The 19,936-nt window shown below is 48.2% G+C and overlaps 1 protein-coding gene across 2 annotated transcripts; it reads left to right on the top strand.

Moving 5' to 3' along the window:
- Positions 1 to 626: 626 nt before the first annotated feature.
- On the top strand, positions 627 to 18,405 carry LOC127190823 (mitochondrial amidoxime-reducing component 1-like). Of its 2 annotated transcripts, none has more exons than XM_051148082.1 (6): positions 627 to 927; positions 4,645 to 4,818; positions 6,034 to 6,196; positions 7,537 to 7,677; positions 11,857 to 12,074; positions 17,901 to 18,405. In XM_051148082.1, the coding sequence occupies exons 1-5, from the start codon at positions 758 to 760 to the stop codon at positions 11,920 to 11,922; spliced, it is 714 nt and encodes a 237-aa protein (XP_051004039.1). In that variant the 5' UTR covers positions 627 to 757; the 3' UTR covers positions 11,923 to 12,074; positions 17,901 to 18,405. The 2 variants fall into 2 exon arrangements, with proteins under 2 accessions (XP_051004039.1, XP_051004038.1); XM_051148081.1 differs by having other exon boundaries at positions 632 to 1,040.
- Positions 18,406 to 19,936: the final 1,531 nt, after the last annotated feature.

Genomic DNA, 19,936 nt, shown 5'->3' with positions numbered 1-19,936 from the left:
AAAGTCCTATCTCTCTGCCCTATTGTAGTAGAGAAACAGAGTTCTCCTTGTTAGAACAGTCTTGAATAAAGACTTCATTTTAACAGCTTGACACATCAGACAGGTGCCTAAGGCGCCTAAGGCACCTTGCAGTCTTGGCTTTGCTCTTTAAAATTTGGTGGCTTTGGAAGTGACAAGATACAGGAATCCACCTCGGCAGAGCCAGTCCACAGGGAAAAGAGCCTGGGGCCTTGTCTGAGATAGTTCCCAGGCATCGGAAAGGAGAAATGGTCTTGTCTCAGCCACATAGATCCTCAGGGCCCATATGATCTTTTCACTTCAGATCCCAGCTGGCTAGAAACTCCTGACCCCTGTCAAACTGCTCCACACAGTCCCCAGAGAGGAAGCTGCCCGCAGCCTGCTTTCTAATTTCAAAATCACACCATGCTCTGCAAACGTGTGTTTTAGGTCAAATAAACAACCCTATAAACAGTAAATTAGTTCTGCATCGACTGATGTGGGGGGGGGGGGGTCAGAGAGTGCGTGAATGAGTGAAGGAGGGAGGGCAGGAAGTGGGGACAACGAGTGAGAACCACTACAGCTGAGCCACCGCCTCCCGCCCAGGCTTAGTGAAGATGCTCAACTGGGATTGGCGGGGAAGGGTCAGGAGCTTCTGGCCTTTGGGCTCAGGCCCAGGCCTTGGGCGCTGGCGACAGTCGCGCTTGGTTCTGCGGCTACAGAGGAGTATCAGCTCCCGCCCCGCGCGCTCCGGCCATGGATGCCTCAGGCTCCTGGGCTCTGGCCCTCCTCAGTTTCTCCGCGTCCGGGGTCGCCCGGCAGCCGCGGTCCACCTGGGTTGGCATCGCCGCCTTGGGACTTGTTGCGGTGGCGCTGGGGACTGTGGCCTGGCGTCACTCTCATCTCCGACGGCGCCGGCGGCTGCAGCAGGTAGGGACCGTGGCACAGCTCTGGATCTACCCGATCAAGTCCTGCAAGGGTGTGTCAGTGAGCGAGGCGGAGTGCACGGACATGGGGCTGCGCTGCGGCCACCTGCGCGACAGGTATGCAGAGCCCAGGCCAGCACCAGGCTGACCTAGGCTGTGTGGGTGTGAGGAGGTCCACTCTCAGGTCCCTTTCTTCCCAGCCGAGGGACCAGGAGCTTGGGAAGGGGTGCTGGGAAACGGAGGGGAGCGGGGAGGACTGGGAAAAAGTGACTGACCCTCCCCCTCTGCCAGCCAATTCGGGGTTTCCTGCTCCCCGGAGATGGACCTTTTTCAGTCCATCCTCCCCTTGCTGTTTCGGATCTTGTGTTGCCCATGAGATATTCTCCCCAACCAATCCGCAAGCAGAAACTTCAATAACCATCCACTTAGGGACCCGGAAGGGACTGGCCCGTGATCATCTTACTTTCAGATAGTCGTAAACTTAGAGGAACTAGTGACAGTAGATTCCAGAGCGCAGAGGTGTCTGGGCATGGCTGTTCCTTACCGCGGCAGTTTGATCGCTTACCTGCAGCTTAAAAAATAACCTGCGAGTGTTATTTCCCCCAAGGCTTTTGTCAGATAAAGAAAGGCTGAAAGGCTCTGCGTGAGGCTGAACCTGGGATTTATATCGTAAACTGCGATTACGGGTCCGGGTCCGGCTGAGGAGTGACCTGTGTGGACTCTTGGGCTTCCAGGAAGGGCTCTCTAGCCTCTGCCGGGACATGCTGACGCTGGCTGGTCAGGAAGCCCTTCTTGTGCCATAGCTGATTTAGGGGTGGGCTTTGCAAGGTTGGTGGGCTGTTACAGACCAGTGGGTCCCTCCTCACAGTGTGGACCTTGTCATGCGTGACCCTCGTCACCTTCTGCTTTGCAGTTCTTCATGTCTCCGGAACCAAAGGTCATTAGAAGCTGGTGGAGGCTGGGCCAAGGCTGTCTGGCTCATTGCCAGACTCCTCGCACTCCTCCCCCTCACTTGAAAATACACCAATGCTCCTTTCACCAAGACACAGCAGTTGGGGACAAAGTTCAAAGGTCAGCTGGTCACCTCTGCTTCAGGCAGCCAAGAAGCCTAACTGTTAAAAAAAAAAAAAAAAGAAGCCTAACTGTTGCCTGCTATGTGCAGTGGGGTATCACATACAGTAGCCCATTGTATTTAGATTGTTTCTATCAGCCTCCGAGGCAAAGGGCATTGGCACTTTACTGCCATATATATCCATTCCAGAAAACGTGTTCTGAACTCGCGCCACAGCTGTGGCGGCAAATTCTTCATTTGTGTCACAAGCTCCTGGGAAATGTAAATAGTAAACAAATAAATAAACAACAAATACAAACAGACAAACAAGAACAAAACAACAACAACAAAAAATGAGCACCCGTTTCACTGTAGGGACTGTGACAAGTGTCAGGGAGCAAAGAGGAAGGGTCCTGGAGGCTGGGGGTGGGGGAGGGGGGGGGGCGGTGGGAGGAGGCAGGATTTAGAAAAGGAAGTCAACAGCGTATACTGAAGACTTGAAAATGGCCAGGCACTTTGCAGGTGAGTAAACTGAGAGAACATTTTAGAGAACCAGGCAGAGACACTGGGATCAACGGCTGGCAGGGTCTGATGTGCCTACCAGAAGGAGCTGAAGATGGAGCAGGGCCTTGAGTTTAAGGAACGCCTTTGCCATACTGAAACTTGACTGTACACAACGGCAGGTGAAAAGTGGAAATTGGTCCCAATGTGCATCAATGGATGAGATGAATAAGTCAAACATGGCTTATACAGATGACAGATCACCACCCAGCCTTGGAAAGGACCTACTAGTGCCTGTGGGGACACGGGTGGGCAATAGAAAGACTAGGCTAATTTGAATGAGCAGGGCGCAGGGACGAGTTGTACATGATTTCAGTTCCAACTGCCTGACTCCAAATTCATAGACAGGAAGTGGAGAAGAGGTTCTGGGGCTGGAGGGACACGAGTGGCAAGGTATTGCTTAACGGGTGCAGTTTCTGTTTGGAAAGACGAAAAGTCTTGGAAACAGCAGTGAAGGTTGCACAACAGAGTACACACACTGCCATGGCTCAGATACTTCATGTGGGTTATGCTCGGTGTCTGGGCTGGGTCTTTGCTCACTTTTTGGCCTCTTCTCCAGAAAACTGAAAATCAGGGCTCACACAGACTCACCTAAGAAGCTGGTGACTTTATCTGAAGCAAAGCAACAGTGCAAGTTCTAGACTCCAGCCAGAATCAAGGCTGAGAGAGGCCACGTGAGGGAGAGTGCTCAAGGGCCCTGGCTAGTATTCCAGGCCAGAGATTAAGAGGATGAGGACCAACGGGGCGGGCAGGCAGGCGTGTTGGCTCCCAGCACTTGGGAGGCAAAGGCAGGCAACGAGATTGAGGCCAGCCTGGTCTAAGTGAGTCCAGCACAGCCAAGGCTACACAGAGATATTTGTCCTTGAGAAAAAAAAAAGGGGGGGGGAGGATGAGGACCTAGTTACTGTGGGGCATAATGAGGGTGGCTTTGGTTGATATATTAGATTATATACTAGCTTTTTTACTGCACACGTTCCTTTCCATAATGCATTTAATTTCAGTCATATGAATGCCCAATTAGTCACAGGCATCAAGTGGTAAAAAGGGGCATGCTGGTTAGATGTTTGTTTGTTGTTGGTTTTTATTTATTTATTTTTCAGCTTGATACAGTTTAGACTTTAGTGGGAAGAGGAACCTCAGTTGAGAACATGCCTCCATGAGATTGCCTGTAGACAAGTCTGTGGGAGCATTTTCTTGATTAATGACTGCTGTGGAGCTGCCCAGGCCTGGGGGGGGGGGTGGGGGGTGGAGCACCAACCCAGGGCTGGTGGTCCCAGGTTATTGAAGAAGGCAGGGGGAGCAAACCATGAGGAGCGAGCCAGTAAACAGCACTGTTCTGTGGCCTCTGCTCTGAGCCTTTACTCCCCTGGCAGCGGGGAGGGGATGCACTGCACTGTTCTTCCTCTAAAACCAGTTCTGTCTGTTGCTCTTCTGTCTCTAGTTATCATTTTCTAGGGAAATAAGTATCTCTAAACCTGGGGAATAGTGGACTAGAAAAGCAGTGTAGAGATGGGTCTAGACCCTTTTAGCAAATTGCAGACTTCATCACAGTCAGTATTTAAACATTTGGTGGGGAGGGCTGGAGCGATAGCTCAGCAGTTAAGAGCACTTGCTGCTCTTGCAGGTGAATGGGGGTGGGGGTGAGGGGTTGGGGGGTGCAGGGGAGCATTGACAGAGGCTGACAACCACTTGTAACTCCACTTCCAGGATATCTTACACCCTCTTCTGGCCTTTGCAGGCACTGCATGTATGTGGTGCACATACACGAATGAAGGCAAACACCCATACACATAAGATTTAAAAACAAAAGTAGCGCATGGAATTGGCACCATCTGTTGCTCGACTGTATTCCAGGGTGGCAAACTCCTTGAGGAACGGCCTCATTTTTCCATCCCTGAAAGCTCACTGGCTCCTTGTGACCCTCTGGCTCTTCTCTCTCTCTCTCTCTCTCTCTCCCTCTCTCTCTCTCTCACACACACACACACACACACACACACACACACACTCCAAGCTTACAAGGAGGAAGTCAGAGCTGAGAAACTACAACACTGGTGAAGGCTGAGGCTGCCTTGGCTGGTTCCCATGTAGCTTGTGTTTTGACAACTTCAGGTTTTGGCTTGTAATCAATGAAGAGGGGAACATGGTCACTGCCCGGCAGGAACCTCGCTTGGTCCTCATCTCCCTGACCTGTGATAACGACACCCTGACTCTCAGTGCAGCCTACACAAAGGACCTGCTGCTGCCCATCACCCCACCTACCACAAACCCAGTACTCCAGTGCAGGTGAGTTGTGCAGGTCTCTGGCCTGTGGGACCAAATACGCATGCATGTTTTTTTTTTTTTTTTTTTTTTTTTACTTTATCCTTTACTTGTTTAAATTTTCAGTTAGCTTAAAAAATAATAGATGGATTTCATTATGGCATCTTTACACACACATACTGTACCTTGTTTACATTAAGCCCCATGTTCTCTTGTCCTGCTACCCCTCCACTGTCCCTTCCCCCACCCCCAAAGAATCATCTCAATATTTCATATCATATTCCACTACGCCCAGCTCAATTTTTGCATTTTTAATTAATATGCAACATGAGTCGGCCTTGGTGGCACACATATTTAGTCTCAGCACTCAGGAGACAGAGGCAGGCCCATCTTTGAATTCAAGGCCAGCCTGGTCTATAGATTGAGTTCCAGGACAGCTAGGACTACACAGAGCAACCCTGTCTCAAAAAACCAAACCAAACCAAAACCAAACCAACCAACCACCAACCAAAAACCCATGGATGTTTAAAGAAGCCCACAGTCTGTTCATTTCAGTCAGGTATGTAATCCCAGCAGGAGGGAGGCTGAGGCAGAAGTTCAAAGGCAGGCTGGGCAACTCAGTGGGATCCTTTCTGGAAAAAAAAAAAATGAAGAAAGGTTAAAAAGAAGAACGGAAATGTGGCCTAGTGGTACAGTGTTTGCTTAGCGTGCATGCTGCTTTGTTCTCTCTGTCTCTTTCTCTGTGTCTCTCTGTCTCTGTCTCTGCCTCTCCCTCGTACTCCAGTGGGCTGGCTCTTCCTACGTCAGTTAACAGTCAACAGACAACTTGATTTAGGCAAGTCACCAATCGAGGCACTCAGGTGATTCTCCGTTGTGTTCTGGGGGTCCTCATGCTTGTAACTGAGCCGGTTTCCCAGCCCTCTCATCTCAAACTTATTACCTCCCTTCATCCTCCACACGTGCCTTTCAGACAGGGAGGCACAGGTGTAGGCATCACTTGCTTTTACAAATGGGAAAAGCAAGGCTTCAAACAGCACTCTCGCTTTCACTGGAGTCTGCATAGTGGCTCTGAGGCAGGAGTGAACTGAAAGTGAAATCCTCTGGCGATGAATGAGAGTCGGCCGCGTCACAGTTGGCCCTGTTGCAGCTTTCCTGATCCATCCAGGAATACAGTATTACTGTACTCAGAGCCTCCAAATTGTCCTTGCCTGTTGCCCTGTCGCCCTGTCCCCACTGCAGAGTGCATGGTATGGAGGTGCAGGGCAGGGACTGCGGAGAGGCAGCGGCCAAGTGGATCACCAGTTTCCTGAAGACGCAGCCCTGCCGCCTGGTGCACTTTGAGCCCCATATGCACCCCAGAAGTTCTCAGCAAATGAGGCCTGTGTTCCGGCCCACAGACCAGGTAAGAGGCTTGTGCTGAGAGGTTTGGTGTGGTCCAAAAGTGGAGAAAAGTTGTCTTGTGTTTCCCCATATGTGACACATCCCTGTTATGCTAAAGGCTGTGGTTTTTGTGGCAGCCTCCGGGCTTCAGGGACTCCAAGCAATAAAGCACTTGCTACGCTCACAGCCTGAGCCCTGACAGTCCTCATGAGCCAGGCTTTTAACTAGCCTTTCACCATTATCTAGGCTCTAGTTTGCCCTGAAAGTTGTCAGAATGAGTGAAATCTCTTCCTTAGAGACAAGCCCCTCCCCAGGGCTGACATCATGGCCTCTTTTGCCCTCACCCAAGACTTATAATTCCAGTTTCTTGGGATCCGTTGTGTCTATAGTTCTCATAGCCAAAGGGAGGGCCACAAGTGTCTTCCAAGAATATGCTGGTTCCTGGCAGGATGTGTATGCAAGTGGGGTTCCTGCTTTCTTGATTTCGAGGGAGCCTTGCACTCCCCTATTTGTGTAAGCATTCTGGTGCCAGAAGAGGTCCAATAGTATGTATTGTTCAGTGGTACGATTGTAGTCAATTCAGCAAGGGTGTGGTTGAGATGTTCTAGATTTTTACAACTGTGTGTCAGGCTATAAGTGCATGTCAGTTCAGGTGTGGGAGCCCGAGACTTCACATGGCAGGCTGCAGAGGCTCATGGTGTAGGGTGGTGGCACTGCAGACAACTTTAATGTTTAAAAAGAGAGAGAGCCAATGTTCATACTTCATATAGATTTGGATGTTAATGAGCATTTTCTGACAATAATGAAACCACCAAACTTGACCACCTTATTAAATGCCAAAGATATGGATGCTTAGGAAGGCGAAGTGACGTCTTTAAGGGAACATGTCTAGTGACAGCAGTAGGACTCTGAGGTCATGTTGCGTTCATAAAAAAAAAAAAAAAGAAAATAAAAATAAAATTGTATATGTATGGGTTTTGCCTGAATAAATGTCTATGTGCCACATATGGGCAGTGCCTATGAAGGCCAGAAAAGGACATCAAATGCCCTAGAACTGGAGTTACAGGTGGATGTGGGCAGCCGTGTAGGTGTTGGGAATTGAACCCTGGCTCTGCAAGATTGGCCAGTGCTCCTACCTGCTGAGCCTTATCCCCAGCCCCTTTATGCCATGCAGTTCTGCAAGGACAGTTAAGGATTTGCATTGCTGGGACATTTCTATGAGAAAAAAAAGAACACTAGAAAACTAGTTACAAAAATGTGTGTGTTGGGAGTGGGGGCTGAATTGTCATGGGCTAGACCCAGGATGTCCCCTATGAGGCATTTCTAGGCCACATTGTATCCCAATGTCTGTTTCCTTGTCAGGTGGCCTACTCAGATGCAAGCCCGTTCCTGGTCCTTTCTGAGGCATCGTTGGAAGATCTCAACTCCAGGATGGAGAAGAGAGTGAGAGCATCAAACTTCAGGCCCAACATAGTCATTTCCGGGTGTGGTGTTTATGCAGAGGTAGTATTTGGCCGGCATAGCCTCTTTCTTTTTATTTTGTGAAAGATGCAATAGGTATTGCCAGGAAGCCCATAACTGTAATCAAAGCCACGAAGGTAGAGGCAGGACAGATCTGGAGCCAACCTCAGCTATATGAGTTCAAGGTCAGCTTGAGCTACATAAGACCCTGTCTCAAAATACCAACACCAAAGCGTAACAGCTGTTAACCTTGGATTAGACAATTGTAAGGAATTGTCTCTATGTCACACAATGATTCTATTTTTTTGCTTTGTTGAGCCCCTAAGAAGTGAAAGCTTATGTATGGAAGATGCACATAAGTGAGGGCAGAGATACTGCTGTGTGAGGTCTAAGGGTTATAGGGAGAATCCTGTGTAGGCAGATTAACTATTGGGCTACATTTACTCAGCGTGGACTACATGGTCCGTGTCACTCAGGCAACCAACGAGGTACTTGTTTTGTCTTGCCACTCCACCTGGTTTCTTCTGAGCTGGCTGGTGACTCCCCCAAGGAAGACCAGCATTTGTAGCATGGCTGCTGGAAGGGGTGCTTATCCGACACCAACCACTCCCAAGGCTCCGCTCTTTGGGCCCTTAGGTGTCCCACATTGTTCTTCAGCATGGAGAACTATGAGGCTGGTTTCTAGTGTCCTGCGTGGTCCTAGCAGATGACTTCTCCTTGTCATAGCCTTTGGATGCTGACTTGGACTCTGCCTGATCTGTCATGAAGGCAGATGCTGGGCCATGATAGAACTGAATGTGGCAATCACAAAGAATGGCAACAGTAACAGTGATGGCTTGAATGAGATGTCCTCCATAGACTTGGGCATTTGAAGCAACAGTAACAGTGATGGCTTGAATGAGATGTCCTCCATAGACTCAGGCATTTGAAGCAATAGTAACAGTGATGGCTTGAATGAGATGTCCTCCATAGACTCGGGCATTTGAATAGTTGGTCCTCAGCTGGTGGAGCAGTTTGGGGAGGTTTAGGAGGTGTGGCCTTACAGCATTCGCAGTTTGCTCTCTGCTTGTACTTGTGGTTCAAGATGTGAGCCTTTAGCTTTCTGCTCCCGATGACATCCATGCTTTTGCTCTGCCAGCCCAGAGTCGAGCTGGAAAAAGCCCAAACAAACCCTTTCTTCTATAAGCTGACTCAGTCATAGTATTTTATCACAGCAACAGAAAAGTAACAAATACAGTAATGAATGTGCAACAACTCAAAAACACAGAAGGAGTCTGATGTGTTCCTGGCAGGCTTTACCCATCTCGTTATCATGTGACTTCGCTGCAGCCTTGATTCTGGACAGATGACATGCACTTTGCACTGTGCATACTGCCACACCACACAACACAAGTAATAGCGTGGCTGAGATTCGAGACTTCCATCTGTTATGAAGGTGGTTTTATTGTGCACACAAGGGTTTGCTCTCGTAGATGCATAATGGTCTCATGACAGAAAACAAAGGCAATATTTTCCTACCTTCGTTCATTAGCACATATCCAGTTAGAATTTCCTTGGATTATATTTTTTCCGACAAACACGTTCATCTTCTTTCCATACGGATTCACTTTAGCCTTTGATAAGTGGTAGATACTCTGAAGAATTGCTTTAAAGTAGTTTTTATGACTTATTATCAGCACATGTTTGGTTCCCGTGCCTGGTGTGTATATCTGGGGAATCACACGAGGATTTCTCAGGTGAAAGGTGGCTGAGAATGGGAGGACATTCAGGAAGCCCTGGCAGGGAGCTGGTGGTGGAGGCCAGCTGTGGGTACCCAGCGGGGATGTCAGCCTTCAAGTAGGATTTCCTTCTGGTCATGCCTTTTATGGAGAAGCAAAAGAGACTAGAGAGAGGCCCTTGCCTCTGACAACTCCCTTGGATTCCAGGGAGTGATACAGGCCAAGCGATTGAGTTCTAACCCCTGACACTGGGAGAGCTACTTCTGTCTCTCAGCTTTGCTGTGGGAGGTGAGCTAGGAATGCTGGGAAAAGAGCAATCTAGGAATTCCATCCTCACAAATGCATCCATGATTTTTAAAATGGTACTTTAACTAACTGACTGACTGACTGACTGACTGACTAACTAAGTAACTAGTGTGTATACATGCCACAGTGAATGCATGAATTTCTACAAGACAACTTGTAGAAAGTGGTTCTCTCCTTCAGCTATGTGAATCCCAGGGTTTGAATTCAGGCCTTTAGACTTGGTGGCAAGTATCTTTACCAGTGAGCTACCTTGCCAGCTCACTTTTGATGTTTTATATAAAACATTCCTTGCCTATTATCAGATTCAACCATGCAAATTCTTCTGGAGATGGCCAGATGTCAGTGAGTGAACTGAATTAATTTTTTTTTTTCAAGACAGGGTCTCTCTGTGTAGCCTTAGCTGTCCTAGACTTGCTTTGTAGAACAGGCTGGCCTCGAACTCACAGAGATCCGCCTGCCTCTGCCTCCCGAGTGCTGGGATTAAAGGCGTGCACCACCACACCCAGCTACTGAGTGCATCCTTATGCCGTACTCCTGCCATTGTCTGGGTTCCTTTGTGACAACAAGCCATATGTTCAGGCTATGTCAGTCATCAGTCAGCTTAACAAAAGGGAACAACTGGCATTTGTGATTGTCTCAGTGACAATCCTCCTATGCCTGCTGTGGCTCAGTGAGCCATTGACTGACTCTCTCTCTCTCTCTCTCTCTCTCTCTCTCTCTCTCTCTCTCTCTCTCTCTCTCTCTCTCTCTGCAGTTCTACAGTGTCACTTACCACTGGTTACTCCTTGGTAACAGCCCTGGACTCCCTCTTAAGGGCTTGGTTCTATTGATTTTAAAAAAAAGTCCATGCTCCCAGGCTGTACTCAGGCTACTCTCCTACCCAGAGTCCTTTTCACTTTCCAACATCAGTGAAAACCGAATTTGGCTCTGGAAATTTGTCTCTGGCTCTTCCCTCTGCCTTGCCTCTCCCAGGTTCAGTCAAGTGCCCTTGCCTTGTGATTTTTCAGTTCTTGGCCACATGATAGGTCAGACTTTGATACATCATCATGTCTGCACCACAGAGTTGTTGTCTCTTGAACCCTAGAGAGGCAAGGACAAGCCCCCAGGGCCTCTGTGAGAGCTCTTACGCTTTTCAGTGGGACTGCCTTACTCAATAGCCAAATGTCCATACTAAGCCTGTAAACGAGCTCAGCACATAAAGACACTTACTGCACACAAACGTGACAACTTACCTCCAGCTAGCATGGCCTGGTGTGAAGTCAATAATAATAATAATAATAATAATAATAATAATAATAATAATAATAATAATAATAATAATAATAATAATAATTTTCTCTTCTTCCTTCCTTTAGCTGCACAGGTGCTTTCTAGGTGGTAGAATTTTTACCTTGATATAACTTTTTTTTTTTTTTCAAGACTGGGTTTCTCTGTGTGTAGCCCTGGCTGTCCTAGACTCGCATTGTACACCAGGCTGGCCTCCAACTCACTTATAACTCTTTTTTGAGATAAGAGTCTCACTACGTAGACCACGAATGACAGTCGCAAACTCGGAGAGATCTACCTGTTGCTGCCTCCTGAATGCTGGAATAAAAGGAGTGCACCACCATACTGGGTGATCTTCTGTTAAATAACAAGATTTAATTTTAGTTATGTGTGTGTGTGTGGGGGGGGGAGTGCATATGCATACAAATGCAGTTGCCTTTAGAGGTCACAATAGGGAGTCCAGTTGCCTAGGGCTGGCGTCATGGTGCTTGTGAGCTGCCTGACATGGGTGCTGAGAACTGAATGCTGGTCCTCCGCAAGGCTTTGTTTGCTTTTTGAGGCAGAGTTTCTCTGTGTAACAGCCCTGGCTGTGCTGGAGCAGACTTGCTATGTAGCAACGCTGGCCTAGAGCTTTTGATCCTCATGTCTCTGCCTTCTAAGTGCTAGGATTAAAGGTGTGCGACCCTGTGCTCAGTGCTGGGGATCCAGCCTAGGGCATCATGTGTGGGCAAGCTTTCAAAGGGGAGTGAGGGCTGACATTCCTTAGGAAATAAGGAGACTCAAAGGTGTGTGGTGTCTGTTGGCTGCTCTGGACTGAGGAGAAGCCCGCCCCCTTCTGACGTAGTGACGTCATCAAGTCTGATGCCCCACAAGTCCCTTGCATAGGTGGGGGTCCAGAGGAGCTCATGGGGATTTGTCCTTTCCTTTCTAGGATTCTTGGAATGAGCTTCTCATCGGGGATGTGGAACTGAAGAGAGTGATGGCTTGCACCCGGTAAGAGCCTTTCCTAGCCCTGTGAGGGGGAGGGGCAAGGCCTCTCTGCTTTGTCCTTGTGTGATGCTCTCTATGTGTGTCCAGGTGCCTTTTAACCACGGTGGATCCGGACACGGGCATCATGGACAGGAAGGAACCTCTGGAAACACTGAAGAGGTAAGACTAGGTGCACCGGGTCTCCTCCCGGGGTCTAGGTGTCTGAGGAGCTGTGTTTACTAGTATTTGTGGAGACAGCACATCTAGTAGAGTGGATGCTTTAGGGAGTCCTGGCTGCTAGGTAGCTGGCATGTACAGCAGAAAGGCAGCATGTCGGGCCTTCCATTCTCCCTGTGGTTGGCTGTCCCACTGGAGGATTTGGAGAGAATCTCCAGAGAGTAACGGGGTGCAGTGAGGGGCTCCCATAAGGCACTCTAGAGAATGTTACTATGTAAGACAGGAGTCCTCAGAGGAGCTGCCTTAGAGAGATAGCAATACACTGCCACTCTTGTTTGTATCTATCTGCCATCAGAGCAATGGAGGATCTTGTCTGATTTTCCACTAACAGAGGAGATACAGCACAGGGAAAGACTGGCTAGGCCCTGGAAAGAGGCCTGAGTACTGCAGTGCTGTGACTGTCAGCCAGTCTCCTTAGGCCAGGCCCTTCTGTTTTAGGCCTCTAGGGATTGGATCCGGGCCCTTGTGAATAGTAGGCAAGCTCTTCTACACTGAGCTCTGTCCCCAGCTACCTTTTAAATTTCTTACTACATTGCTACGATGACGACGACGACGACGACGTATGGGTGTTGTTTGCCTATATGTATTTGTTGTGCACAGCATGTGTGTGTACCCCCGGGCACCAGCGATACCCAGAGATGCTGTTGAAGAGGCCGTGTGCGCGCCTGTGATTTACAGACCGCAGTAGGGCCTCTCCCTGCCCGATGTATGACCACCTGTCCCCTGGTGGTGTCATTTCCCCTGGAACTCTGGTTGTAGACATCTGTGAGCCACCATGTTTGTGCTGGGAACTGAACTTGGACTCTGCGCAAGAGCAACAAGTGATCTTAAGCAGCCATTACTTTTTATTTTGAGGCAGGGTCTCCCTGAGTCATCCAGGTTGGTTTTGAACACACTGTATAGCCTTGGTAAGCCTTGAACTTGTGATTCTTCTGTCTCCTGAGTAGCTTGGACTACAGGATTGACCTACCAGGCATGGCTCCAATTTCCATAAAATAAAAGAGATGGGGGTGGAGGGGACAGGACGGACTGGATGAGTCTACGTGTAGATTAAATAAATGACCCCGGAGCTGGTTGTCACCATTTTATCTCTGTACCTCCTCCCTCTTACACTGCTTGGTCTCAGACTTCATTCCCCTCTGGCTTGGAAAAGCTAACGTGCTTGCAGAACCATCTCCGGGTACTAGGGCTGGTTTTTTGCACTGTCAGAGCCCATAGCTTGGGAGGCTGTGTTTGTAGAAAGAATAATGGATCCAAAATATGGAGTCAGGGCAGGAAGGAGGGAATCACAGAGCTCGTACTCGCCTCCTGATTGCCTGCAGGCTTCTTACAGCCCAGCCATCCAGCCCTAATTGCTTCTAATACCCGGGGAGACAGTGCAGGCAGCCTAGGTGTCTTCTCCTATCTCTCCCTGAGATTTAAAGTGCCAGCGATCTAGTGATTTATGCTCTTGCTGGGACAGGTGGTCATAAATCGGGCAGGGAGAGGCCTCGCTGCGGTCTGTAAATCACAGGCGAGCACACGGCCCCTTCAACAGCATCGCTGGGTATCGCTGGTGCCCGGGGGTCAGCGCTGCGTTGCACTGAACATGCAGGGCAAGGAGGTGACCTCTCACCCACCTGCCTGGGCTTGCCTGCTGACTGTTTGGCCAGAGGCCAGCAGGACAAAGGAAGACAGCAGAGAATCAGTCTAGCACAGTCTGCTTAGGCTAAGCATGGGGAGGCTCCTTGTCAGCCCCTGGGAGAGTAGGAGGATGCTACCACTCTGCTAGCTTTCTTTCTTTCTTTCTTTCTTTCTTTCTTTCTTTCTTTCTTTCTTTCTTTCTTTCTTTCTTTCCTTCTCAGTGCTAAGGGTGGAACCCAGGTTCTTTTGTACAGCAGGCAAGCACTCTGTCACCGAGTTCCATCCCAGCATGCTTAGGATCTTGAAGTCTGAGCTTCTTTTTTCTTTAAAGGTTTATTTGCCTGTTTATTTTACCTGTGTATGGGTATTTCTTGCATGCATATATATGAGCACCACATGCATGCCTGGTGCCATGGGTCTCCTGTAACTGGAGTTACAGACAGTTATGAGCTGCCATGTGGGTGCTGGAAATTAAGAGCCAGTTTTCCTAACCACTGAGCCATCTCTCGGGCTCCAGTTTCCTCTTTCTTTCTTTTTTCTTTCCCCCCCCCTTTTTTTTTTCTTTTTTGGTTTTTCAAGACTGGGTTTCTCTGCATAGCCTTGGATGTCCTGGACTTACTTTGTAGACCAGGTTGGCCTTAAACCCACAGTGATCCTTTTGTCTCTGCCTCCCCAAGTGCTGGGATTAAATGTGTGCATCACCACACCTGACTCATGGGGGATTTTCTTTGAAATATAATTTATTGCTCAGTATTGTGGCTATTAGTAGTCTCAGTACTTTGGAGGTTGAGGCAGAAGGCTTGACATGGGCTAAGCTGGTCTACATAGTAAGTCCCAGGTCATTCTGAGATACAAAGTAAGGCCCTATCTAAAAATGTAATTTGATAATCCCAACAGAGATTTAGTATGTATTTTTTACATCTATATTGATTAATAGACTTATATAGATATAGCTATGTAGATATATAGGGAAGCAGATGTAGTTATATATAGATAAAGTCAGAGAAGATCCATTTATCAGACAAGAGTGATGAAAAAGGCTTGGTTCACCATCTTGCAATACCTAATGATGTCCACCAGGGGCCACTGTTGACCTCACTTGGTTTCTCACCTGATTCAGGAACTGTCCAGGCTAAAGACAGATGTGTGATTGGTTGACTCTAGATTCTTACCAGGCCTGGGGAGGAATGGCAGCATCCTTGCTGTAGGATGAAGTAATTTTGAACTCCTGATCCTCCTGCTGGGGTTTGGTACCAGACTAGCATTTAGATACAGGATTTGCAGCACGTGGGTTTTGCCTCTGAGACTCACTGTAGAGCAAGGGTGTCACACATCCCTATTAAGGCTTTTTATAGATTTGCAGCAATGTGGGAAGTGCTTGATGCATGTGCAGGTATGTAAGAGGTGTAGGAATTCCTGGAGATGGGTAGATCCCACAGTCCCCCAGTACAGAACACGGGAATAAGATATGCCAAGCCACATAAATGCTGTCTTTCCACTCCCGTGTATCCAAATGCCTCTTCCATCACATGGTGACCAATGGAAAGACAAGTAATAAAAGATGTGTGAATTCATGGGTCTAAGGCTACTACTGCAGGTGATGCCACTAGGGGGCACTCTAGGCAAACTGAGATAGCCCAGATAAGCAGCTTTATTCACCCACCCATCTGTTACTCTCCATCCATCCATCCACTCCTTTGTTAAATGGCTTATGTACCAGGTTATATGGCAGGTCTAAGGGCTATAGTAGCAAGTGGACAGGCATATCGTTATCCCAGAAACTGGGGAAGGATTGGGGACTCCGGAGGAGACAGACTCAGCTCTTCATTCTTTATTAATTATTATCTTTAAATGGTTATTTGAAATCCTCACACATTTATGTAATACATTCTGGTTCTATAGCTCGAGGGATTGAGTGCTAGCCTAGCACACCAAAAAGACCTACGTGTGATTTCCCCAGCTCCTCCATAGCCAGGGCAGTGTTACCCAGGCCCATTGTCCTAGCAGCAGAGATTTGGAGTCCCAAGTCATTGCAGCCTCAGCCAGCCCCCGGCACACCTAGACCACATGAGCTCTACTTCCTCAACAGGGATTTTAGAGCTCTGTTGGTTGTGGGAGCACAACCAGAAAGAGATGCTGAAGAGGAAGAGGTAGGAAGGCCATGAGATCAAGGCTAGCCCAGGCTGGACCTTTTGTCTATGGTCGTATAACCCTGAATGTCTGGGATCTCGTCGGAGTCTGTTCTCACAGCCCATTTCTGTTTTGAAGAGTAGTTAGTACCAGGTTTTTGGTGGAGAGGTGCTGAGGGCGGCCTTACCATGATATGCCCACATTGCTCATGCGGATTCTCTATGGCTTCTTGAGTTTTCTGTATGACAAAGGTGTATATGTTCCCCCCAACCTTTCCCCACTCCCCCCGGGTCTTACTATGTAGCCAGGTTGACCTTGAACATGCTATCCTCCCCCTGCCTCGGTCTCCTGAGTGCTAGGATAGCCACATCCAACTCACGCTGTCTTTAAGAGTGTCACTTACCAACACTCTCATCCATTCAGCAAGCGTCGTGGGCCAGGGGTGACTGACAAGGCCCAGAACTGAGTGTAAGTGCATAAAGGGAACTGGATGCCCTTTGGCTTTCCCAGCTCATTCTGTCCCATGCAACAGACATATGTGTGACCTGAACATAGAACAAAACATGGCAAGAGCAGAGAAATTAAGAAATGGGGAATTGCAGCTGGCTTATGGGACTCTGAGCTTCTTCCCCAGGACAGGGGACACTTGAGCAGGGCTCGAAGGGAAGGGTGCAGTTCTGCTGCTTGGGGAAGGGAGGAGGGATGGATGTTTGTAAGGGTCAGCTAGCCAGGTGACGCACAGCGGGGAGTCCTGAGGGATTGGGGATTGCTCGGGTGTAGTAAGTAGCAGGAGAGAAAGGCTTAGCTGTGGGGGGGAGGGGGCAGGTAGAGGGCTCTGTGCATCAGGCAGGATTTCTGCAATTATTCTTTAGGCACTGGGGAGCCAGAGAGGGTTTCCCAGTTGAGGGGTAATGAGATCAGAATGAAATTAAAACAGTATTGGGCTGGAGAGCCGGCTCGGTGGATAAAAGCACTAGCTGCTCTCCCATAGGGCCAGGGTTTGGTTGCCGACACCTATTTTGGGCACACAGAACTGCCTGTAACTCCAGCTTCAGGAGAAACAGTGCCCTTTTTTTGGGCATCCTCTGGCACTACACATACGTGATGCTGTATATACCATGCAGAGAAACACTCACACACTTAGATGAAAGCCAACAAATCCTTCTCGTAAAAAGTCACAGAACAGCCTCCACACTAAGCTGATGGGGGAGTGAGGAGGGCCGGCCAGGAGGTTATCACACTCAACTGCCAACCTCGCTCAGGCACGCTGGCGGCCAGCATCCCGACAGTGGGGGTGAGAAAAGGGGAGCAAAATCAAATGATGTTCTCAAGGGACCTCTGGTCTGGGCAACCATGCACTAGGAAGGAAAGATGTAGCAGCAGGGGTGACAGTCTGGCCATGACCTTGGAACAGGTGACATATGTGGAGGAGTTGTAAGAGAAAAGAAAAATTATAGGCATGTCCAAGCAGATAGGGTATCTTTTTTTTTAAATTTTAAATCTTCCTTAAAAATTTAAGCTATTTATTTATTTATTTATTTATTTAATGTGCATGGGTGTTGTGCCTGCTTCTATGTTGGTGTGCCACATGTGTGCAGTGCTGGCAGAGCCAGAAGAAGGAATGGGATCATATAGAGCTGATATAATCCAACTGTACAGGCAGTTATGAGCCTCCTGGTGTGGGCGCTGGAGACCCAACCCTGATCCTCTGGAAGAGCATCCAGTGCTCTTAACCACTGAGCCATCTCTCCAGCCTCAAGCATCTAATTTCTTAATGCTGGGAGAAGGAAATGTCACTATGGGAAAAGCCGCAAGGATGTAGCTTTTGGCCATTCCTGGTATTTCCAACTGGCCTGTAAACTCTCTGCCTCTCCCCAGGGGTTGCTGGTCTGTTAGATTTGACTGGACCCTGAGTCTAGGCACAGGCTGTGACACCTGCTTCAGCCTCGACAAAGCCACATGGGGTCCAAGTTCTTCCTGCCCCTTGTGACTCATCAAGGTCTTTTCCTGTTGCAGTTACCGCCTGTGTGACCCTTCGGAGCAAACATTATATGGGAAGTTACCACTCTTTGGACAGTATTTTTCTCTGGAAAACCCAGGGACAGTCAAAGTGGGAGACCCTGTGTACCTTCTGAGCCAGTGATGGGAGCTGCACGTTCCAGAATAGCAGATGTCTCTTAAAAATGTATTTTTAATACTGACATCACATGAAATGGTTCTTCAGCCTTTTCTTTGGATCTGCAGTTTCCAAGTTCTTCTTCTATCAGATTTCCTTCTGTTTCAACATTTCCTGGACCCAGCACACAAAGCAGAGAAATACAGCCTTGCAAGTTTAGCAGGTCCCCATTAAGTTTCTTGAAGAATGGAGGGCTTATCAAAATGCCCTGTTTATAATTATGGAGTAATTCTTCTACTTCTGCATTCATTTGCCAAGACAGCAGATGTCCATCATCTCCTTTTGGGAGAGAGAGAGAGAGAGAGAGAGAGAGAGAGAGAGAGAGAGAGAGAGAGAGAGAGAGAGAGAGGAGAGAGAGAGAAAGAAAAAGAAGAAGGAGGAGGAGGAAGAGGAAGAGGAGGAAGAGGAGGAGAAGGAGGAGGAAGACTGTGTATGACAGAAGAATGTTCCAGAATGTTTGCTACCCCTGGAAATGATGCAGACAATGGAAATTAAATATGCTCCCATGTAAAGTTGGAATGATAACGTTTCAAGCCCAGAGCTAGCGTTGGAAAGGGCTTAAAGCGTAAGCATTGAAGACATTTATTTCCCTCAGATCGTCCTGCATCTGATGCTGTTGCTTCCTAGACAGCGTCTGTGAAGATCTGATGGGTCCTATAACCCAAGGAGCACCTCTGAAATGTCAGAGTACAAAGCCAGCATCCAGACTGGGTCTCAGCTCTGCGACTAGCAAGGCAAAGCGTTGGTGCACCCTACCCCGAAGGATTCAAAATCCTCTCTAGCATGTAGGGCGAACAGTGACATCAGAGAGGGAGATACCTTTCCCTGGGTGTCTGAGATGAGATTTGATCTTGCCCAAGGAAATGATGGCTCTCTTCTTAATCTGAACTAAATGAAATGGCCTTGAGAAGATATGGCGCCACCTAGTGGCGGTGAATGGCAGCTCAGCCCTCCTTGAGAAAAAAGAAAATTAAAACGAGGGAAAAACAAAATAAACAAACAACAACAACAAAAGCAAACAAAACAAAACAAAACAAAAACCCAATCTTGTGCCTGGGTCTAGTTTTCTGTACTAGAAATAGTCCATCTGACAGAAGTGGAGGAGCCCCTAAGTGCCCTGTGTTTCTCTGATTCAGGAAAGTGACTTTCTTTTGTGTGTGTGTGTGTGTGTGTGTGTGTGTGTGTGTGTACTCATGTGCACTCTAGCACGTGAACATGCACACAAGTGCCATGGTATATTAGCAGAGGTCAGAGGACAATTTGCACAAGTCAACTGTCTCCTATCCTGGCATCCAATTCAGGTCACCTTTACCCTCACTGGCCCTAGATCCACATTCCTAACACCTTGTAAAGGCAACATCCACTTCCCATGGCTTATCACTTCAGGTGAACCCCTCACTATCTCTGGGCAGAGCCTCCTGTGAAGTTGCCCCCAAATGGAGGACGGTACCCAGACACCTTTCTCACTTAATGCTTGCCTTCTTCTGCCCATTGGATGTCAGAGAACACAGCGACCTCCAAAAGCTCCGAGCATCTCTCAAGCTCACTGTCAGTAAGACTTAAAGGCCCTTTACTTGTTTTTATTTTATATTTAGTGGGTGGGTTAGTACTAAAGGAAAAAAAATGATAAATGATGTCTTGTTTGCTTTGGATACTACTCCCATGCACACGGGTCCATTTGAAATATTGCATCAGGACCATTACCGTCACAAATTCTCAGAAAGAACTCATGGCACCCAGTGGTGAACACGTGAGGCCAGCCCCAAATATCTGCATTTTGTGGATGTTTTATGCATGGTGACTTTATGGGGCAATCATGCTGGGGAGGAGAAACCCAGGGCTGCGGGGCAGGAATAGGGATGTGGAATGGCTCCTG

The sequence above is a fragment of the Acomys russatus genome, chromosome 6 (assembly GCF_903995435.1).
Source record: "Acomys russatus chromosome 6, mAcoRus1.1, whole genome shotgun sequence".
In the NCBI taxonomy this organism is placed as follows: domain Eukaryota; kingdom Metazoa; phylum Chordata; class Mammalia; order Rodentia; family Muridae; genus Acomys; species Acomys russatus.
Note: the sequence above shows the minus strand (reverse complement) of the source record. Positions and strands in the feature narration are given on the sequence as shown.

Coding starts and splice junctions, on each gene's coding strand:
- LOC127190823 (XM_051148081.1), top strand. CDS start 754: ATGGATGCCTCAGGCTCCTGGGCTCTGGCCCTCCTCAGTTTCTCCGCG. Junction 1,041..4,644: donor TGCGGCCACCTGCGCGACAG/GTATGCAGAGCC, acceptor TGACAACTTCAG/GTTTTGGCTTGTAATCAATG. Junction 7,678..11,856: donor GGTGTGGTGTTTATGCAGAG/GTAGTATTTGGC, acceptor TTTCCTTTCTAG/GATTCTTGGAATGAGCTTCT.